At 40.3% G+C, this 23,395-nt stretch overlaps 1 protein-coding gene across 1 annotated transcript in view; it reads left to right on the forward strand.

Annotated features, from left to right (window-relative positions):
- Positions 1-20,448, forward strand: part of LOC102412400 (cytochrome P450 3A24) — a 42,676-nt gene extending 22,228 nt beyond the window's left edge. Inside the window, exons 8-13 of the mRNA XM_006042985.4 lie at positions 5,818-5,945; positions 7,028-7,094; positions 10,636-10,796; positions 14,047-14,273; positions 17,813-17,975; positions 20,240-20,448. Of these exons, the coding sequence (XP_006043047.1) occupies positions 5,818-5,945; positions 7,028-7,094; positions 10,636-10,796; positions 14,047-14,273; positions 17,813-17,975; positions 20,240-20,335 (842 nt within the window). The 3' untranslated portion in view covers positions 20,336-20,448. The remainder of the gene's footprint in view (positions 1-5,817; positions 5,946-7,027; positions 7,095-10,635; positions 10,797-14,046; positions 14,274-17,812; positions 17,976-20,239) is intronic.
- The last annotated feature ends 2,947 nt before the right edge of the window (positions 20,449-23,395 follow it).

Genomic DNA, 23,395 nt, shown 5'->3' on the forward strand with positions numbered 1-23,395 from the left:
TGGCCATAGACAAGTGGGTTTATTTCTGGACTCAAAACTTTATTCCATGGATATATGTCCATCCTTAGGCCAGTGCCACATTGCCTTGATTAATGTAGCTTTTGGTAAGTCTTAAAATCAGGAAATGTGAGTCTTATAACTATTATTTTTTTCAGTAATATTTTGTCTTCTCTGAGCCCCTTCCAATTTCATATGAATTTAAGCTAAGTTAGTCAGTTTATTCAAAGAGCTCAGCTAGAGTTCTTTTTTTTTTTTTAAACTTTACATAATTGTATTAGTTTTGCCAAATATAGGGAATATCTTATATCTGTCAATGTGCCATCTTGACAATGTGAATGTTCTGATTCATGATCATGGCATGTTTTTCATTTACTTACATCTTCTTTAATTTACTTCAACAAGGTTTTGTGGTTTTCAGAGTGTAAATTTTACGTCTTTTATTTCATTCCTACTTTTTCTTTTTGATGTTATTATAAGTGGAGTTATTTTCTTAATGTCACTTTATATTATTTATTGCAATACAGAAATACAATTGATTTTGTGTTGTGATCTTGTATTTTTTTTTCTTTTTATTTTAGTTGGAGGCTAATTACTTTACAATGTCATAGTGGTTTTTGCCTTGATCTTGTATCTTGAAACCCTGCTGAACTTATTTATTTTTTCTAATAGGTTTTTAGTGGTTTTCTTAGGATTCCCTGTATAAAATATCATGTTGTCTGATAGTAGAGGTTTAGTCTTCATTTCCTATATGGATATATTTTATTTAATTTTCTTGACTAATTCTTCTGGTTAGAATGTCAGGTACAGTTTTGGGTAGAAGTGGTGAAAAAGGCTTCCTTGTCTTATTCTTAATCTTAGAGAAAATCATCCAGTTTTCCACTATCAGGTATTAGTGTTAACTATGGGTTTACATAAGTTGTTAAATATGTGTTTTTCATAGATTCCTTTTATCAGGTTGATGACAATCCCTTCTGTTTCTCTTTGCTGAGAGTTTTTTTTTTTTTATCACAAGCACGTATTGGATTTTTGTTACATGCTTCTTATGCATCTATTAGATAATTGTGTGGTCATTGTTTATTACTCTATTGAAATGGCATATTATACAAGCTTGCATTCCTGGGATAAAGTACACTTATATATGATGTATACATCTTTTTATATGTTAGTAGATTCAGTTTGCTAGTATTTTGTTGAGGATTTGTGTATCCATGGTTATAAGATACATTGGTCTGTAGTTTTTTTTTTCCTTCTACTATCTTATTGTTTCTCACACCAGGTTAATACTGATTCTGAAGAATGACTTTCAGAGTATTCTGTCATCTATTTGTTTGATGAATTAGTGGAAAATTGGCATTAATTCTTTAATTATTTGAGTAGTGTTCAGCATGGAAACCATCTGGACCTGAGCTTTTCATTGTCAAGTTGTGGGTAGTTTCTTGATTATCAAATCAAACTGTATTTCTTATAGGTCTATTCACATTGTTTCTTTCTTTTTGAGTAGTTTCTGTTTAATAATTTTTTCCAGTATATTAATTTATTTTAATTGGAAGATAATTACACTACAATATTATGAGGTTTTTTGTCATCCATCAACATGAATCAGTCACAAGTATACATGTGTCTCCCCGTCCTGAAATCCCCTTCTCATCCCTCTCTGCACCCTATCCCTCTGTATTATCCCAGAGCACCAGCTTTGGTGCCCTGCTTCATGTATCAAACTTCCACTGGTCATCTATTTTACATATGGTAATGTACATGTTTCAGTGCTATTCTCTCAAATCACCCCACCCTTGCCTTCTCCCACTGAGTCCAAAAGTCTGTTCTTTACATCTGTGTCTCTTTTACTGCCCTGCATGTAGGATTGTCAGTACCTTCTTTCCAAATTCCATATATGTGCATTAATATACAGTATTTTTTTTCTCTTTCTGACTTATTTCACTATGTATAATGGGCCCCAGGTTCATCCACCTCATTAGAACTGACTCATAAGTGTTCCTTTTTATGGTGAGTAATATTCCATTATGTATATGTCGGAGAAGGCAATGGCACTCCACTCCAGTACTCTTGCCTGGAGAATCCCATGAACAGTCCATGGGGTCACTAAGAGTCAGACACGACCAAGCGACTTCACTTTCACTTTTCACTTTCATGTATTGGAGAAGGAAATGGCAACCCACTCCAGTATTCTTGCCTGGAGAATCCCAGGGATGGGGGAGCCTGGTGGACTGCTGTCTATGGGGTTGCACAGAGTCGGACACGACTGAAGCGACTTAGCAGCAGCAGTAGCAGTAGACTTTTTGATAATGGCCATTCTGACTCAAGTGAGATGATACCTCATTGTGGTTTTGATTTGCAGTTCTCTAATAATGAGTGAGATAGCATATTCAAAAGCAGAGACATTACTTTGCCAACAAAGGTTCGTCTAGTCAAGGCTATGGTTTTTCCTGTGGTCATGTATGGATGTGAGAGTTGGACTGTGAAGAAGGCTGAGCGCCGAAGAATTGATGCTTTTGAACTGTGGTGTTGGAGAAGATTCTTGAGAGTCCCTTGGACTGCAAGGAGATCCAACCAGTCCATTCTGAAGGAGATCAGCCCTGGGATTTCTTTGGAAGGAATGATGCTAAAGCGGAAACTCCAGTACTGTGGCCACCTCATGCAAAGAGTTGACTCATTGGAAAAGACTCTGATGCTGGGAGGGATTGAGGGCAGTAGGAGAAGGGGACGACAGAGGATGAGATGGCTGGATGGCATCACTGACTCGATGGACATGAGTTTGAGTGAACTCTGGGAGTTGGTGATGGACAGGGAGGCATGGTGTGCTGCAATTCATGGGGTGGCAAAGAGTCGGACACGACTGAGCAACTGAACTGAACTGAATGATGAGTGAAGTTGAACATCTTTTCATGTGTTTATTAGCCATCTTTATGTCTTCTTTGGAGAAATGTCTGTTTAGGTCTTTTGCCCAGTTTTTGATTGGGTTGTTCATTTTTCTGGTATCGAACTACATGAGCTGCTTGTATATTTTGGAGATTAATTCTTTGTCAGTTTCTTCATTTGCTACTATATTCTCCCAGTCTGAGGGCTAACTTTTCACCTTGCTTATGGTTTCCTTCATTGTGGGAAAGCTTTTAAGTCCCATTTGTTTATTTTTGTTTTTATTTCCATTACTCTGGGAGGTCGGTCCTAGAGCATCTTGCTATGATTTATGTCAGAGAGTGTTCTGCCTTTGTTTTCCTCTATTTATAGTTTTTGGCCTTTCATCTATTTTGAGTTTATTTTTGTGTATGGTGTTAGAAGATATTCTAGTTTCATTCTTTTACACATATTTGACCAGTTTTCCCAGCACAACGTTTTGAAGAGACTGTCTTTTCTCCATTGTATATTTTTGCCTCCTTTGTCATAGATAAGGTGTCTTTGGTGTGTGGATTTACCTCTGGACTTTCTATTTTGTTCCATTGGTCTATATTGATTTCTGTCTTTGTGCCATTACCATTCTGTCTTGATGACTGTAGCTTTGTAGTATACTCTTCTCTGGTGGCTTAGACAGTAAAGAATCTGCCTACAATGCAGGAGACCTGCATTGAATTCCTGTGTTGGAAAGATCCCCTGGAGAAAGAAATGGCAACCCACTCCAGTATTTTTGCCTGGAGAGTCCCATGGACAGAGGCACCTGGAGGACTATAGACCATGGGGTCACAAAAAGTCAGACAGGACTGAGTGACTAACACTTTCACTTTCTTTCAGTATAGTCTGAAGTCAGGAAGATTGATTCCTCCAGTTCCATTCTTTCTCAATATTTCTTTGAAAGCATTCTCTCTAAAATCAGGAACAAGACAAGGGTTCCCACTCTCACCACTACTATTCAACATAGTTTTGGAAGTTCTAGCCACAGCAATCAGAGATGAAAAGAAATAAAAGGAATCCAGACTGAAAAAGAATAAGTTAAACTCACAGTGTTTACAGATAACATCATCCTCTACATAGAAAACCCTAAAGATGCCATGAGAAAATTACTAGAGCTAATCAATGAATATAGTAAAGTTGCAGGATATAAAATTAATACACAGAAATCCCTTGCATTCCTATATAAAACAATGAAAAATCAGAAGGAGAAATTAAGGAAATAATCCCATTCATCATTGCACCAAAAAGAATAGTTAGGAACAAATTTACCTAAAGAAACAAAAGACCTCTATACAGGAAACTATAAAACACTGATGAAAGAAATCAGAGATGACACAAATAGATGGAGAAATATACCATGTTCTTGGATTGAAAGAATCAATATAATGAAAATGAGTATACTACCCAAAGCAATCTATAGATTCAATGCAATCCCTATCAAACTACCAATGATATTTTTACAGAACTAAAACAAATAATTTCACAATTTATATGGAAACACAAAAGATCCTGAATAGCCAAAGCAATCTTGAGAAAGAAGAATGAAGCTGAAGGAATCAACCTTCCTGTTTAATAATTTTTAATAGAAAATTTCAGATTGTCCCTTTCTTTTTGAGTTAGCTTCTGTACTTCATGTCTTTTAAGGAATTTGTCCACTTCCTCTAAGTTATGTAATTTATTGGTGAGCCTTGTTCCTGGTATTCTTTTAATATCAACAGTAATCTCTCCTCTTTCATTGGGATGCTACGTATTTGAGCTCTCTCTCTCTTTTTGGTCTATCTAGCTTCAAAGTGCTTCCCTGATAGCTCAGTTGGTAAAGAATCCACTTACAATGAAGGAGACCCCGATTCAATTCCTGGATTGGGAAGATCCGCTGGAGAAGGGATAGGCTACCCACTCTTGTATTCTTGGGCTTCCCTTGTGGCTCAACTGGTAAATAATCCACCTGCAGTGCAGGAGACCTGGGATCAATTCTTGGGTTGGGAAGATCCCCTGGAGAAGGGAAAGATACCCACTCCAGTATTCTGGCCTGGAGAATTCCATGAACTGTATAGTCCATGGGGTCAAAAAGAGTTAGACAAAACTGAGCAACTTTCACTTCACTAGCTTAAAAGTTCTTTTCAAAGAATTAGCTTTTGGTTTTATTGATTTTCTCGATTGTTTTTATTCTATTTCATTAGTTTCTGCTCTTGTCTTTATTAATTTCTTCTTCTAGATTTAGGTTGAGTTTGCTCTTCTTTTTTCAGTGAGTTAGGGTGGAAAGTTAGATTCATGCCTTGAGGTCCTTGTTCTTTTTAAAAGTAGATATTTATAGCCTTAAACTTTTCCATGAGCACTGTTTTTTCTACATCCCATTCATTTTGGTAAGTAATAGTTTCATTTTTATTTATTTCAAAGTAATTCCTGGTTGTATATTTGATATAGTATACAGACCATTGTTTATTTAGGAGAGTATTGTTTAATTTCCATGTATTTGTGAGTTTCCTAATTTTGGTTATTGATTTTTAATTTAATTCCATTGTGGTTAAAAGATATATACTGTTTTATTTCTATCTTGAATGGTTTTTTGCACAAAATGGTTAATTAGAGTAGCACACTATAGTGTGATTTATCCAAAGAAATTCTAATCCAATAGATAAAAAACTATGAAGTTAAGGAATATAATCCTGTTTTGTTTTTTTTTTTAATCATTCCAAAAGGCCAAAAGGACCACTGATTTCACTACTATAGTGATGGTCCCTATAAGTGGACTTGGCCTTGCTCAGTCGTTGGCTTGGAGGTCTGAGCAAAGGTCGTACAGGGAGTGATTCTGGTTGAGAAACCTGGTATCTTTCTCTGATAGATAGAGCAAATTATACTTGCTGTGTAAATTTTGAATTTTCTCTGTGCTTTTCTGTTATCTCTTCTCTATAGTACTCTTTCCATTCCTTGTCCCAATCTTTGAAGTATTAAATATCACCATGTTCCCAAAAAGTGCTGTGAATTTTTTGACAAAATCTGTAAAAAGGATAAAAGAAAGTCGCCTCAAAGATAATCAAAAGGTAAGATCTGGTGGTGGTTACATGAGGGTGTTCACGTTTTGAAAATTTGTTAACCTGTACACATATGATTTGTGAGCTTCTCTGTATTTTTAAAAAGATATGTAGAGAAGTATAGATTTTAGAACTGGGGGGTTATTAATATATCATTGTGAAGGGATGAGAAAGGTGGAGATTGCGGAAGAAATAAGAAAATGGGCAAGAGTGATGTTTTAACAGTAGGCATGCACATTAGTATGTCATTGCATAAATGTTGTTGAGATGAAAGCTTTACCACTTCCATTCAATAAACTGTTAAAGGATAAGAATTACTGTTTAAAAATGATTTTACTGATATTATAGATGCCCAAGATGTTATACTGGTAAAGAATCACTTTGATTCCAAGACTCCTATATTATAAATTTTGTAGTGAAAAGCCCCATCAGGCAGCTGGTGGAGTGAATTCTGTGTTAAATTGGAGCCCTCTCTTAGTCTGGCATGGGCAGGGGTCTTCTCTGGGCCATGAGACTGCAAGCTGGTTAACCCACCTTTAGCTTCATGAAGCCTGGAGGCCAGCACAAGCATGTCTGCAGGTCAGGGGGACTGAGGGTTTTGTACCCAGGATGTCACTGAAGACTGTATAGAGTTCTGAAAGGGTCAAGGCCTTGAAGATGCTTCTATACAAGCTGCCAAAGTACTTTGCAAATGTGAGGGGATTAATTTGTGTGGTAATTCATTAGGAATTAAAATTGGAAGGAAAAAAAGGATCGAAGTCATGGATTTTCTCCTGAGCAAACAGGTGTGACAGGAGAGACAGCAGGCAACTCTTGGGCAAAGAAGCTGTTTCAAAAGCCAGAGAAACCAAAGATCAGAGAGAGTGAGGACCAGAAAGCAGTTGACACGATGGCAGGTTCCTCTCTGGGAAACGTCATGTTCTCCAAGGTCTGTAGGTGAATGTTAGTTTACTGAAGACTCAGGCAATACTAGTCAGACTTCTGCTCTATAAGGGCCTATACTCTCAGGAAAGAGGTTAAATACTGCACTCCTGATTTGTCTATGACTTCACAGGTAACTTTCTTTCATAGAAATTTCTTTCTGCTTACAGCCACGTGTGGACTTTCTTCAGTTGATGATTAACTCTCAGAATTCCAAAGAAACAGACAATCATAAAGGTAACCAAGGAGAGCTTCAGAGGGGCCACAGTGGGGAGACGCAGAGGTAGGGGGCAGTTCTGAAAATGTGCAGGAGGTTTTCCAGGCAGATGGGAATTTTTGCCAAATTGAAGAAAGACACTTGTGCAGAAAGAAAGAGTAGACTGTGGTACTTCCTGGAAGTTTGCAGGCACAACTTTGTTCAGAGCTCGAAGGACAAGGATAACAAGGAAGTCATGCCCAGAAGTCAGTTACGATGTGGATTACTTACAGCTGAACCTCTGGGGAGCTTGGTTCCAATATCAGTTCTCAGGCTCCTCCAGACCCACCAAGTCAGAACCTCTGCCTGGAAATTTGCATCAAGGCTTCATCCCTTCAGTCATCGGGGGCACATTGCCCCATTGTTAGTGACCTTAACTTGGAACACTTTTAAACTTGTGTTCACCAGCTTACTCTACTGTAAAGTGTATTTTTTCCCCCTTTGTTATTAACACATAACTTCTGGGAGAAGCCTTAAATATTCTGTTCTCTTCAAATTGTCACCCACTGGTTTTATCATTTATGGATAGTTTTTGACTGAAACCATTGTTACTATGATGATTACAACATGATGCCTTTCTTTTTTTTCCCCCTAAACCTGAGGCAGACTTTTTTTAAATTTAAATTTATTTATTTTAATTGGAGGCTAATTACTTTACAATATTGTATTGGTTTTGGCATACATCAACACATGATGCCTTTCAAAACCCATCATTCTTCTGTGTTTATGAGCTGATATTCTTTCATAGGGAGAGCTCTCCATTCTCCCCCAATCATTTATTTATTTATATCAGTATAATCTCATGTATAACTAACTTACTATCTCACATCACTCTTCAATTTAATTTTCAAATTGTCAGGTTTGTCCACTGGAGCCCTTTCAAGTGGGCTTCTATATATATTTTACTTTTTTTCTCCTTAGACATTTCTTTCAATAGTCTATTTTTTTTAGCAGAAATTAAAAAAGCATAATTGAGTGAAGAATAGTTTACCAAAATACATTTTGCCCCCACCTACATATAGCCTTCCTCAATATCAGAAGTCCATACTGAAGTGATACACTTGTTATAATCAATGAACCTCCACTGATACAGTATTATCGCCCAAAGACAATAGTTCCCACCTGGGTTCAATCTTGATACTGTACATTCTATGGCTTTTGATAAATGTATAATGATGTGTGTCCACCACTGTGGTGTACTAAGTATTCTGTGTCCTTTTCATTTATCATTTTCCAAGAACCTCACTTCCTAATGCAAGGCATTCCAGCTTTCTCTTCTATTTCCCCTGGAATCAGCCATTTCTCTAAGAAGTTCTGCTTCCATTTAGTGAGAAATGGTATTTAGAACCCAAAATTTGGGTTCTAGGAATGCTCATTGCTTCTAGGGTTTCTTTGCTTCCAGATCCTCTCAGTGGACAACTGTCAGAACATCAAATATTTTTACACTTATGTTAAATAAAAAAAGATTTCTGTATCTACCACAAATCACTGATATAAACATGCTCTCTCTCTCTATCAAACAAAAAGACCCTGGTGTGTTTTAATTCTATGACATGAATACTCCTATATGATTAATCTGAAGCTACAAATGGATTGATAACCATCTCACAAAATAATGAATTTTGTAAAATTGGGTCATGAAAGCAGGGATAAACTGCATCCCATTCTCAATATGTCTATACCTGTTTATATACCTACTTATATCTATCTTGGAGAAGGCAATGGCAACCCACTCCAACACTCTTGCCTGGAAAATCCCATGGACGGAGGAGCCTGGTAGGCTGCAGTCCATGCGGTCGCGAAGAGTTGGACACGACTGAGCAACTTCACTTTCACTTCTCACTTTCATGCATTGAAGAAGGAAATGGCAACCCACTCCAGTGTTCTTGCCTGGAGAATCCCAGGGACTGTGGAGCCTGGTGGGCTGCCGTCTATGGGGTCGCACTTAGTTGGACACGACTGAAGTGACTTAGCAGCAATAACAGCAGCATATCTATCTATCTATTATTATCATCTAATATTTTTCTAAGTACATGATTCAATACAACTTTCTCTGATGAAGGAAATATTCTGTATCTGCTCTGTTCAATATAGTAATCACTAGGCATAAATGTCTGTTGAGGACTTGACATGTGACTGGTGCCACTGAAACCTGAATACTAAATTGTATTTAATTTTAATCAATTAAAATTTGAAAAATCATATATTAGCACAACTCTAAACTTTGAGTATTATGCAGTTTATGCTAACTGGAGAAAGAATTTGATGGTTGAATTTATTGACAATAGCATCACAGATATCATCACTAGGGAATTAGAACTTTGTAGATCTTTATTGCACTCATTTTATATTGCTGTTTTTGCTAATCACTTGTTTGGGGCAGGTACTATGTTGAGTTGAGTGCTCTAAGTAACAAAGATCCTACTTCAGTCCCATCAAATAGCTGAGAGCCTGAGCATGTTTGGTCTCTCGGGAGAAAATAAAAATGGAGACTGGTGTATAATCACAGGGCTGTTTGATAAGAATAAAGAAGAGCAGAAAGAGGGGGTGTATACTGAGAGGATGACCTTCAGGCCAGAGTTGAATCAACATTGCTAATTGTACTCCCTGGACCTAATTTTTCTATATTTCACACTGGGCTAAGTCCTTATATGCACACATTCTTTCTTCTGCTATTTTAATGAAATGATTAGACTAGGATCATCACAGCTCTTCAAGTTTTTTGTTGATTTCTGCAGCTTCTACACATATCTCGATCCTCCCCTTGAAGACTTATGTCCCAGGTCTTGTATTACCAGATGCCCCTCAAGGGCATAATCCATGCTTCTCAGGCTACATTGTGCACATACATCTCCACATCTCATGAAAGTTCATGTGGGTTGTTTCCATAGTTCTAGGTTTTTGGGATTTGAGATTTTGGAATTTGTATTGGGCTTCTGGATCCTACTCATGCTGCTGGTCCATGGACCACCCTTTGAGTAGCAAGAGTTTAACTGTAGCCCAGTCCTGTACTCTCATGTTCCTGGAAACAAGTTTTGATAAAATATAATTTAATTTCTCCTAACATATAGCCTTAGTACTGTAAATCTCTCAAAAAAAACCAAAATCAAACTATACCTTAAGTGGAATAATTTAAAATATTCTAGAAGGGAATGCTACTCCATTTTACTTGGATCTAAAGTTCTTTTACAGTTCTCCAAGGGACACATTGATAACACTGTAGATTTTAGACAGAAATGCCATCTCTTGAAATTACCAAGCTGTGTTGGTGGGGCTATGGTATTGCCAGGAACAGAGGGCCAAGAATAGTAGAGACTTGGGAAAAACTCAAATAAAACAGTTCTTGGCTTTTTCTTGGCTCTGTGAGGCAGACACAGAGTGGAAATCGCTCTCAGTTTGATTCTGAATTACTTTTCCATGATTCCCCTAGGGCTTTGGGAATTACACTGGAATGTCTCGTCATCTAAACTGTGACTTTTACATTGCCATGCTTTACCTAAAATATCTTGACTTTCTTTTTAGCTCTCTCTGACCAAGAACTCATGGCCCAAAGTGTTATCTTTATTTTTGCTGGCTATGAGACCACTAGCAATACTCTTTCCTTCCTTTTGTATATTTTGGCCACTCACCCTGATGTCCAGCAGAAGTTGCAGGAGGAAATTGATGTGACTTTCCCCAATAAGGTGAGTGATGATACCTGGAGAGAGAGGGGGAAGGTGAAGCCTTAGCATGATTGTCTTCTCTCTACTTCTTATGAGGTTTTTGCCCAAAGCATAAGCATCAAATCATTTACTTCCATTCCCAGATGGTGCAGTGGAAAAGAATCCAATACTCCTGCCAGTGCAGGAGATGCAGTTTCAATAGCTGCGTTGGGAAGATCCCCTGAAGTAGGAAATGGCAACCCACTCCAGTGGGTTGCCTGGGAAATCCATGGACAGAGGAGCCTGGTAGGCTACAGTTCATGGGATTGCAAAGAGTTGGAGAAGACTAAGCAATTGAGCACTGCACATTTAGGAAGGATGTATAGCATACAAAACAAAGGGAGAAAACATAAGTACTTCATGCTACTCACAGCAATGTAAGTATTTTGAAAAAAGTGCTGGTCCAGCAGTATCAGTTATCAGAATAATCCCAACTAAAATTCACTGAACTTCAGTGGCATCACTTATTACTCTGGTGTCTGCATCTGTTGTTGTTCAGTTGCTAAGTCATTTTGGACTCTTTGTGACTCCATGGCCTGCAGCACGCCAGGCCTCCCTGTCCCTCACTATCTCCTAGAGTCTGCCCAAGTTTATGGTGTCTGCACAGTTACCTATTGATGTTGGCTGGACTTGCTGTGGTCTGTGCGTTGGCTGATCTCGACTGCCCTTAGCTAAGTGGTTGGACTGACTCAACTCCACACATGCTCCTCACGTGTCTCAATCTCCACATGTTGCTTCTCAGGGCAGCAGTAGATGTCATGAGCAAGAGGCCTAATCCCATGGGTGACTTTCAAAACTCTGCTAGCATCACACATAGCCAATATTCCACTGGCTCAAAGTGAGCCACCTGACCAACCTGAGTCAGAATGGGAGGGCATCGCACGCAGAGTTAATGGCGAAGGGAATGGACAGAGGAAATGGTGGAGAATTGGGACCATTAATTCACTCTACTGCCCTGTGTAAGCTTTAGACTAGGTGAAGCCTGCTGTACAAGAAAGGATATACGGTAGGAAACAGAGGACACGAGTATGAGACCTGACTGGTTTTGGACAAGTCTTATGACCTTTCAAATCCTAGGTCCTTCAAATACTTTGTAAGGCCTGCATAAATTAGAGATGATATTTCTTCTCTGGTAAACCCCATATTGGGATTCTCTTGATAACAAGAAGATTGAATGGTCACTAACAGACTGATTTACCTAAGGCATTACATTCTCTCCTTTTTATAAGAATACGTACAGTAACACTACTACTGGCTGATATGTACTTCTTACTACATATGTCTGTGCTAAATGCTTTCTGCTTATGAATGCATTTAATTTTTGAGAAATTATTAGTCAGGAGAGGTAGGTTATTCCTCAGTAATGGACGAGCCCTGAAATCTCAGGGGCTTTCATAGCAAAGGTTTACTTCAATCTATGTCTACAGATTCAACATGGATTGTTAGCGGAGGATGGAGTGGACAGCTCTGCGTCACAGAGTCACTCAGGAAAACCGACTCAGAGCCTCCACCATCTTGTAGCTGCCTTATCTGGAACATGAGACCTTCTTGTCATCTGTGGAATATGGAACTCGAGAGTTGCTTTCCAGGGTTCAAATGATTTGTCTCTGAACTGACATAATCATCTCACAGCCTGTTGGCTGATTTGGCCTTAACTTCAAGTGGGATGGGGAAAATGGGGCCGACATGGATGCTGGGTGAACAGTGAGTGTCTCTGCCACACAACCCTATGGAGGGTCAGCTCCATCTGTCTCCATGTAACATATGAGAAACCTGAGCTACAGGGAGATGAAATACTTCCAGACACTAGTCATGTATGTGGTGGTGATCTAGTCAAGCTGTGATCCAGGGTGTTGGCTCCTGAGGCACTCTTACCCTCTACAATGTTGCTTCTTAAATATAACCCCACTTGACAGCCATGTATCAGCCCCAGTTCACTTCAGTTCAGTCACTCAGTCGTCTCCGACTCTTTGCGACCCCATGAATTGCAGCACGCCAGGCCTCCCTGTCCATCACCAACTCTCAGAGTTCACTCAGACTCACGTCCGTTGAGTCAGTGATGCCATCCAGCCATCTCATCCTCTGTCGTCCCCTTCTCCTCCTGCCCCCAATCCCTCCCAGCATCAGAGTCTTTTCCAATGAGTCAACTCTTTGCATGAGATGGCCAAAGTACTGGAGTTTCCGCTTTAGCATCATTCCTTCCAAAGAAATCCCAGGGCTGATCTCCTTCAGAATGGACTGGTTGGATCTCCTTGCAGTCCAAGGGACTTTCAAGAGTCTTCTCCAACACCACAGTTCAAAAGCATCAATTCTTCGGTGCTCAGCCTTCTTCACAGTCCAACTCTCACATCCATACATGACCACAGGAAAAACCATAGCCTTGACTAGACGAACCTTTGTTGGCAAAGTAATGTCTCTGCTTTTGAATATGCTATCTAGGTTGGTCATAACTTTCCTTCCAAGGAGTAAGCGTCTTTTAATTTCATGGCTGCAGTCTCACCCCCAGTGGTCTCAAATCTCAGCCAAAACTGGAGTTCTTTGTGATGTGAGGAGAGCTGGCCCCTGGGGCTGGAGTGGCTTGTTTAGACCTTCAGACCTTAGGGCCACACCCACAGAAACAACAGGAGACCCTTCTAGCAGCAGAGGGTGGGGTTCTGATCCTCTTGTAACTTCCCTGCATCTGAAATTGTGTTCTCATTCATTTGTGGATTTGGTTTAGAAAGGAACTCCTTTCTCCCCAAGTTATTTATAGAGTTTTCATATATTATTTCTGGACTGTACATGTATAATAAAGAGAATGAGCAGTCAACCGTATTCATCTAAGAACCTTCACGTTGAATAGGGTATTTGCTCTGTTACACGTCTTTTCTTTGAACAGATGTATGGCCTCATTTTAAAAAGAAATGGTGACTTGGCCTTTTTCACTTAAAAGTAAGGGTCCTAGTCTGTTGGTCATGTTTGTTCTCATGAGAGAGAAAATACATTCCTTGATAACCTCTGATGTTTCACACTGTTTAGACGATTGTCCCCATTTTCTTCTTTTGTCATAACTACTGTACAGTCAATGGGCATTGAGAGCTCAAAGGACATGATAGTAATGTCTATAAATACCAAGGTCCTTTACCAATTTAAATTATTCCCTGGAGCTCCTAACATTTCAATAGGACTATATAGATGGCGTTGAAGGGTGATCCAAATTCTTAATTTATCAAAATCTGTATTTCTCTTCCAGGTACCTCCGACCTATGATGTCCTGGCACAGATGGAGTATCTTGACATGGTGGTGAATGAGACTCTCAGAATGTTTCCAATTGCTGTTAGACTTGATAGGCTCTGTAAGAAGGATGTGGAAATCCATGGGGTGTCCATTCCCAAAAGGACAGCGGTGACGGTGCCAATCTCTGTGCTTCACAGAGACCCACAGCTCTGGCCAGAGCCCGAGGAGTTCCGTCCTGAAAGGTACAAGAGCCCAGGGAAGGGGACCCTCCTGATCCAGTTGCTCAGAGCGTATTCTGATGACTCTCATTATGGGTGACAAATATGTGACTATACAATCATTTTATTTTACATCTTTTTATTGTTAAATGTATTTCTTATTCCAAGAATGATATTATTTGATTAAAAACTTTACCAACCATAAACAAAAAAAAAAAAAAAAAAAAGAAAAATTAAGTTGTTCGTTTCTAAAACATTAAGCTTTGTTGTTTAGTCACTAAGTCGTTTCCGACTCTTTGTGACCTCATGAACTATAGCCCACCAGTCTCCTCTGTCCATAGGATTTTCCAGGCAAGGAGACTGGAGTGGGTTGCTATTTTCTTCTCCAGGGGATATTCCCGACCCGGGGATCGAACCCACATCTCCTGCATTCGCAGGTGGATACTTGATCACTGAGCCACCAGGGAAGCCCAATACCTTAAGATAGGCCTCATTAATAGTGCAATGTAAGTCCTGAGGACATTTTTCTAAGCATATACAGATTGTTAAAGCTTAGAATGGCATTACATATACTGTGATTTTTTTCAGTTGCTTACTATATTTAACAGTAAACTATAAATGGCATTCTGTATTTTTAATATATATATATAATTGTTGCATCTGCTATAATTTATTTAATAGCTATATTATTTTAGGTGTATTGATTTTTTTTCCTTGAGTCTTTCTGTCTGTTCTCCTTAGCTCTTTGAATTAATCACTAACATTCCCACATTTCCATTTCTTTAAACATTGGCTGCTGTTTCCTCCATTATCATTTTGGGAGTGTAGGCTGAGGACCTAGCGGTCTCATCCCAGGTGGTTTCAGCAGCCTCAGTGAGGATGGAGGAGACATAGGTGGCCTAGTTCTGTCTGTGGCTGTAGACCTGGGCCAGCTCCCTTTTGCCTCCATGTTTTTTGACCTTCCAAAGAGAAGTCCTCTGCTCTCTAGACATTTAGACACCCGCGTTGGAGAGGTTAAGCATTGTCTTCTGGGAATTCAGAGCCAGGTTCTGGTTTGGACACAGATTGGATCTAAAAATGGTTGATGCTCTCCCATTTATTTTATGATGAGCAAAATTTGGATTGAACATTTTAGGGCACTATCTGGGATCTAGACTTTTATGAGCTCCTGACTATAAGCCCCCTGGTGGCAGGGACTGTGTCTCGTTCACCTTTTTGCCCCTGGTACTAGCATAACCTGTACACTTAGCATTGTTGAAGGAAGAGTCAGAGTCCACCAAGTCCTCTGTTCTGGACCGGGGAACCTCTGTGTCTCCCTCAAGCTCAGCAACTTCAGCTTCCCCTCCTGCAGTATCAGGAACGTAAAACAAGAGACCACTCACTGTACTTCCCTTTGATTCACTCAGCCGTCAAGCAGAGAGTTAGTGCTCACCTGTGTGTGTCAGGGTCTGGGCCAGCCGATTATAGAGTTTTTGACATATACACAGTACAGTTTATAGTTACAGGTTGTATGAATCGTTTTTAATGTATCAGTATGTGTCCATTCCCTGCTCAACAGCCTTTGACCCAGGTCTGCAGCACTCAGATGCTGCCCTTTGACGAATTTCCCATGTAGCTGCAGTCACATTATCTGTATTCTTCCAGAATATTTTCCATAATAGGACTGTTTAAAATATACACAACCATAATGCCATTATCACTTCTCCAAATCCAAATTTGAGGAGTCAAATTTGAATAAAGCAGAGGTCTAGCCATCATGGACTGCCGGGAGCCGACATATTGCATATTGAGTGCATATTGCATATTGCATATTGAGTGCAGCACTTTCCACAGCATCATCTTTCAGGATCTGGAATAGCTCAACTGGAATTCTATCACTGCTGGGAGCCAGTGTGAGAAGCTCCACCCATGACAAAGGTCATGAGGAAGGAGGCTCGGCATACGCAAAGGCGGGATCGAGCCTCAGGAGTCCCCCTGGAAATTCTCGAGCATCTACCCCCCAAAACCAGAGTCTGCCTACTTTCTGCTTTGTGCTTTCACCTACACCTCTGACTTTACGGGGGCTGTCCCCCACTACCTCTCTCTGAAAAAAGACTTAACTTACAGCTCCAGTTAATAAAGTTCCTGGGTGTGATAGTGTTTCAACCTACAAATTTCTTTGGAAGTCTCTAGCCTGCCCGAATAGGTTTTTCTGGCCACATGTGATTGCTCAGAGCCTCCCAACTGTGAGAGGCATGAGATGTTCTAAACTGTCTAAAAATTGTATTGGTGAAGGGATTTTCACTTGTTGGGCCAATGTTTGCTGCTAAGTCTCCATATCCCTTACCTGCTGTGTCCCTGGCAGTGTATTGATTAATATAATTGGTGTAAGTAGTAGCTTTAATGTTTGTAACCTGGGACCCTTGAGTTAACTCTTTTTCTTGTTATAGCCCACCACACCTTTGCTCTGTAGGAATGCAACTTTATCTAATGCTTTTGGAGGGTGGCTCCTGACCAATCACCTTTAGAGAAAAATAAGTTTTCTGAAGAAAGGGTCTTAAAATGTTAACAGGCCTCTGGGCCAGAAGATGATGCAAATCACCTAAACTTTTGCATATGATAAGTTTGCAGGAAGAAAGCCTGGCTTGCTGCATGACTCTACCCCTTCCCCCATTATCCTCTATGCATAACTTAAGGTATAAAAACTACTTTGGAAAATAAAGTGCGGGCCTTGTTCACCAAAACTTGGTCTCCCCATGTCATTCTTTCTCTCAGCTTCTGGCTGAATTATTCAGCCTCTTTTCTCCACTGAATTTCCTCACTGAGCTATCCTTATTTCAGCCTCTTTTCTCCACTGAATTTCCTCACTGAGCTATCCTTATTCTATTACTCTTTATATCCTTAATTAAAGTTTAATTAAGCAGTTGTTTCCTGATCCTCGCCGACACCGTCCCCGCTTCGAATTCCCTGGATCCACCGGGGCTGGACCCCGGCAATGGACTTTATCAGTTTGTGGAACAGATAGACAAAAAAATCAGTGATTGTACCAGAGTATAGTAGAGTCACGTGCCCTCATGAATCTACTGACCTCAGCAACCTCTGTGTGTGGGAGAAAGAGACATATCCACACAAGAGGAAGCAAAGGGAAAACAATAGAAAACTAACAACTTAAATATTTAAAGATGTTTCTGCTGCTTCCTTCATCTCTGAGCACATGACCAATATAAGTGTTCATGGAGGCAGGAACCCACTCTTCCTGCAATCAGTCTCATTTCCTAACTGCCTTTCAGAGTGTGAGCATCTCACCACCCTGAATGTAAATTTCATATTTAAAGATACATTTTCTTTAAGCAGCCTTCATCTTATTTTCTCATCCAGACTGAAACCTCCTGTAGGATCCAGGGAATGGGAAGGCTTTCGGGCTTAGCTTTCTCACAGCAAAATCACCACAGCAGGATTCAGTCACCCACCCACAGGAGTCTCCCTTATGCTACTGGTTGAGGGTTTAAGTTAAAACTTCAGACCTGAAGCTTCTGTGACTTTTCTTTTTCATTCACTTGTTTCATCTACTGTTGTGGATTCAGGTTCAGTAAGAAGAACAAGGACAGCATAAATCCTTACGTCTACCTGCCTTTTGGAACTGGACCCCGAAATTGCATTGGCATGAGGTTTGCCATCATGAATATGAAACTTGCTGTTGTCAGAGTCCTGCAGAACTTCTCCTTCAAACCTTGTAAAGAAACACAGGTTAGCAGTTAACTATCTGCATAAATAATGTTTTATTGGGAATTTTTTAACCAAGATGTATTTCTCTGTGTCTATAAGATTGTATCTATAAAACTTATCCCTGGAGGGCTAAGTCTGTGGCTTCATAAAGACCCAACTATAAAGGTCATCTAGAGTCAAGGCAGTTAGTGTGACATAACTATACAAAGTCAGTGAACTTGAGCAACTTTTAAAATTTGGTTTCATGTCCACTAGAAGGAAGGAAAATGTACAAAGTGGTGAGAGCAGTGATGACCATGTCATGACTTTTCAGTGATGCCCTTCTCCACGGGAACTTACAGAAACTCTCCTGACAGTGATTCTCAGCCATTATTTGTATAAAGAAATCACTGGGGAGCATTATCCCGATGCCGAGGTCACCTCAGACTCTCTAAAATAATTCCCCCATAGTGTGGTGTCGAGAGCACCCCCACTGATCCTCCTGTGCAGCCACAGTGATCCCTGAGTGAAAGCATTTCTGCCGGATGGGAAGGGCTCCCACAGCCCCTCACCTGCCAGGGATCCTGCTGCCATCCAGCTGGGCTCCCTTTACATTCTCAGAATGACTATGTGTCCTTCCTGTCTACCCTTCCTGTCCTGTCCTTCCTGTCTACAGTCCATTCTCCCTCTTCGAGTTCCAGTTCAGTCCTGAGCCCCTCCATGCAGCCTCCCCATCCAGGCCAGAGCTCACTCTCCCCTCTGCTGTGTTTACAGGTACCACAGGCTGGAGTCAATGGTCCTCCCACCTGACAATACTTTGTCCCTGAACCAGCCAGTTTGATTCTTGTTTCCTTTGTACCTAAGAAGGTCTTTAACTCTGTCCCCTCATTTTATTCCTTCCATAAACGCCCAGTGGTGCCTTGACGTCATTGGGCAAATGTTTAAGGAGTGACTTGCAGTTGATTAGAACTCTTGGACACAAATATGGAACAATTTGAACTTTAAAAATTTAACAGACGTCATTTGTGTGCTTGCTCATTTTATGTGTGTCTGTGTGTCTATCTGCAGGGAAAATGCTTACCATTTGAAAAAAAAAAACAATTTGTTGCAGTTATAGAAAGACCTGGAATCACTCTCTGAGGAGCACACAGAACAGTTGGCATTGATTCATCTCAAGCATGGCCCTAAAATAAGGCTTATTTCTAGGAGTCATACATTTAATAAGCAGCTGCTCGCTTTGAGTAGCTTTCTCAGGGAAGAGGAGGATAAAGATGTTTCCGTTTTACTTCCAGGCATCTGTGTGGGCGTCCTGTAAGTGTGCACACACAGGGACTCAACCCTGAGAGAAAGGGGGCCTCGGGCACTCCTGGGAAGGGCAGATGCCGCTGCAAGCTCCACCCAGTACCCAATGGGCTGGGGCTTCTCCCTCCACAGCTCCTTGTTTGTCCTTCAGTCAACTGAGGTTAGGTCACTCTGTTGGTTCCCCCAACCCAGAAGGAGTGACTGGGTGAGAATGGGGCTAAAAATCTCAGACAAAACACTGTAGGTCTTCAGAAGTTCACCATTTGCCCTGCACTTGGAACCAGGGCATGTTTTTTTAAAAAATAGGCATAATGCTTCATAGGCATAGTGCTCAATTGATACTTTGTGCAATTTTTGCTTTCACTATCCAGTCTTGACATAACTTACAGAGTAAATATAGAGAATCAAAGATAAAGAGGGGAAATTGGATGCAAGTGATCAAAAGGTACAAACTTCTGGTTATAGATAAATAAGTATTAGAACTATTGTGTAAAACATGATGATTATAGTTGACATTTTTATATAGTAGAAGAGAGTAGATCCTAAAAGGTCTCATGAGAGGAAAACAGTATTTTTTCTTTTTCTATCTCTTATGAGTTGATGGATGTTAACTAAACTTATTGTGGTAGTAATTTCACATATATGTAAGTCAAATGTTTATACTGTTGATCATTTATATCTCAGTAAAAGAGGAATTAAAACAATTTTTTTAAAGTGAATAGTAAGGGAGTACTAGAAATGACTTTATGCCCATGTATTTTATAGCAAGTTAAATAGACCAATTTTCTGAAAGTCATGATGTGTTTAAGTTTAATCAAGGAAATATTGACAGCCTGTCCATCCCTATAGCTATTAAACACATTGAATTTTAGTTAAAAAAAATCAAAGATACATGATGTATAGCTTGTATATGGTTGTAAAGCATTATTGTCTGTAATGTATCTTGTCTACTTTGCTTCTGTTGTTGGTGGTGCTTCATTCATTGGTTCTCTTAACTCTTGCAGATCCCCTTGAAGATAAACAGTCAAGGACTTATAAGACCGGAAAAACCCATTTTTCTGAAGGTTGTGCTCAGAGATGAGACCATAAGTGGAGCTTGACTTCCCTTAAGGACCTGGGCTTTGTTCTTCAAGGAGCTGTGTCCCACAGTTTCAGGGGACTTGATTTACTTTGTGATAAAACTCAGAAATAAAGACGGCCTTCATCTATTGCACTTGCTGGATGACTAGGGTATCCACACATTCATTTAGCTTTCTCAGTGTCTGTGTGGTGTTATATATTGTGTAATATGAAAGAGGTGACTAATGAGGGCCAGATACGTACACTCAGCTTATCTGATTCTCAAAGGACCATCTCCACCCACCCCCAGTTAGTAGCATCTACTCCTCCAGAGCAACAATCAAGAAAGAAAGAGTCTCAACAGTTTTATCAGCAAATTAATGAAAACAAGAATTATTGTGGTGACTAAAGTTCTGACATATTTTAATAAATCACTGGTTTTATTTTATATATTTCAAATCTAATATTCTATTGAGGAACTCTGTAAACCTCTCTTTACAGAAGTATTATCTGATACCAACCTGCACTTTAGGGTAATATGTACACCCGAGTCAGGGATAAGCAGTGACTAAATACTTGGCCATCACAATTCCTGGTGGGTGGGGCCTCTTTCAAAACTGCTGTTTGTTATATTACATAGGTAAGAATTAATCCACAGTGTTTTGCCCATTTCTTAGAAAGTATAAAAGTGAAAGTCACTCAGTCATATCCCACTCTTTGTGACCCCATGGACTATACAGTTCATGGAATTCTCCAGGCCAGAACACTGGAGTGGGTAGCCTTTCCCTTCTCTAGGGAATCTGCCCAAGCCAGGGATCAATCCCAGGTCTCCTGCATTGTAGGTGGAATCTTAACCAGCTGAGCCACAAGGAAGCCCAAGAATACTGGATTGGGTAGCCTATCTGTTCTCCAGCGGATCTTCCAGACTCAGGAATTGAACTGGGCTTCCCTCATAGCTCAGTCGGTAAAGAATCTGCCTGCAATGCAGGAGACCTGGGTTTGATTCTTGGGTTTGAAGATCCCCTGGAGAAGGAAATGGCAACCCACTCCAGTATTCTTGCCTGGAAAATCCCATGGACAGAGGAGGCTGGCAGGCTACAGACCATGGGATCACAAGATTTGGACACAACTCAGTGACTAAACCACCACCTCCTGCATTGCAGTGGATTCTTCACCAACTGAGCTATCTTTCATGGTTTAAATCTACTTTTTTTGGGTACACATTTTATATAACAACAGACACACATATAATTATGTTATTAGTTTTGATTAAAATTTTTCATCTCATCTCCCCTGATATTTCTTGAAGACAGGAAACAGGTTTTCTTGAAGTGTCTTTGTATTCCACCCTCAATTCCCAACTGTCTTAACATAATGAACGTGGAATAAAAGATGGTTGATTGGTTAGTTGATTGGGAAGAAAGGCTACAACCCCTGGTCAGTTTCAGTTGATATCAGAAGCTGCACACAGCCCTTCCTTTCCCTTTTCTGCCCCTCCCATCCACAACCCCTTCCTTGCTAGGGTTTTCCTAGATAGTCCAGTCCTAAAGCCACTGGGGGTGCACAGAAGGCGGACAGCCTTACCCTCCAGGGTGTGGGCAGAGAAGCGGGGCTCAGTGGCTCCAAGTTGGAGATTGAAGTGGGACAGTGTCCACAGGAGCAGCAGCCCGGCCTGGCTGTGGGTGTCCAGGCAGGGAGCAAGAGTGTCTGCTCAGAAGGGTGGCCTGGCCAGGGCATCCAGAGCCTAAATAGGGTGTGGAGAACCACGGGGGGTGAGGGGGATATCAGGAGTGGAAAAAGGCTGAGTGGCAGTAGCTACACAAAGGGAGATTGATTAAGCAAGTCAACATATTATGGAGAATGGAAGGTATGTTTTTTTCCCTGTTAGAAAAGGGAGTCCCTGGTCCAGGAAAGGGGAAGCTAGAAGAAACCCCATGGAGTCAGAGATTGGAACTGCACGTATCGGTGAACATCCTTGCTTTTCTTTGTAGGCAGATGACAGCTAGTTAGTTGGATGATACACTACAGATAGATAGCTGATATAGATAGATAGAGGATAGATATAGATAGATAAGGTGTGTCTGTATGGTGGTTGGGGAATCTGCAGCTGGAGTCCTACTCAGGGCCCCAAGCTCATACAGCTGGACAGACCCTCTGCCCCAATTAGAATCCATGAAATAATGTCTTGAACATTTAAACTCAGTGGCTCCTCACATAATAAGTGGAAAAGGAGACATTTAAACATAATTAGAAGGAAAAAGGTAAAGATTCAGAGTTAGCCAACTCCCAGCCTTTTATTTATTTTTCAATGACAACTTGAACTCATGCCTCCTCTTGGTAACAAACAACACAGTCCATAACTTATGGTTTTTCTATTATGCTTGCCTTTTTTGGTGACTACTTGAACTCATATGAGCTCATGTGAGTGAACATTTCTAGAGAGTTTGCTGAGGGTCAGGTGTGTGATGGGCAAGGTCACATGTTCTCTTCCCCAAGTGACACCAGGACTCTGATAGCAGGTTCAGGCCCCAAGAGCCTCAGGTCATGGATCAGGGTCTGGTCTGACCCAGGCTCCTATAGGAAGGGAAAGACATAATTATTATTTTTTAATTTATTTATTTTAATTGGAGACTAATTACTTTACAATATTGTAGTGGTTTTTGCCATACATTGACATAAATCAGCCATGGGTGTACATGTGTTCCCCATCCCGAACCCCCCCTCCCACCTGCCTCCCCATCCCATCCCTCAGGGTCATCCCAGTGCACCAGCCCTGAGCACCCTGCCTCATGCATTGAACCTGGACTGGTGTTCTATTTCACATATGATAATATACATGTTTCAATGCTATTGTCTCAAATCATCCCACCCTGCCTTCTCCCAGAGTCCAACAGTCTGTTTTTTACATCTGTCACTCTTTTGCTATCTTGCATATAGGGTCATCATTACCATCTTTCTAAATTCCATATATATGTGTTAATATACTGTATTGGTGTTTTTCTTTCTGACTTACTTCACTCTGTATAATAGGCTCCAGTTTCATCCACCTCATTAGAACTGATTCAAATACATTCTTTTTAATAGCTGAGTAATATTCCATT

The sequence above is a fragment of the Bubalus bubalis genome, chromosome 24, assembly GCF_019923935.1.
Source record: "Bubalus bubalis isolate 160015118507 breed Murrah chromosome 24, NDDB_SH_1, whole genome shotgun sequence".
Classification (NCBI taxonomy): domain Eukaryota; kingdom Metazoa; phylum Chordata; class Mammalia; order Artiodactyla; family Bovidae; genus Bubalus; species Bubalus bubalis.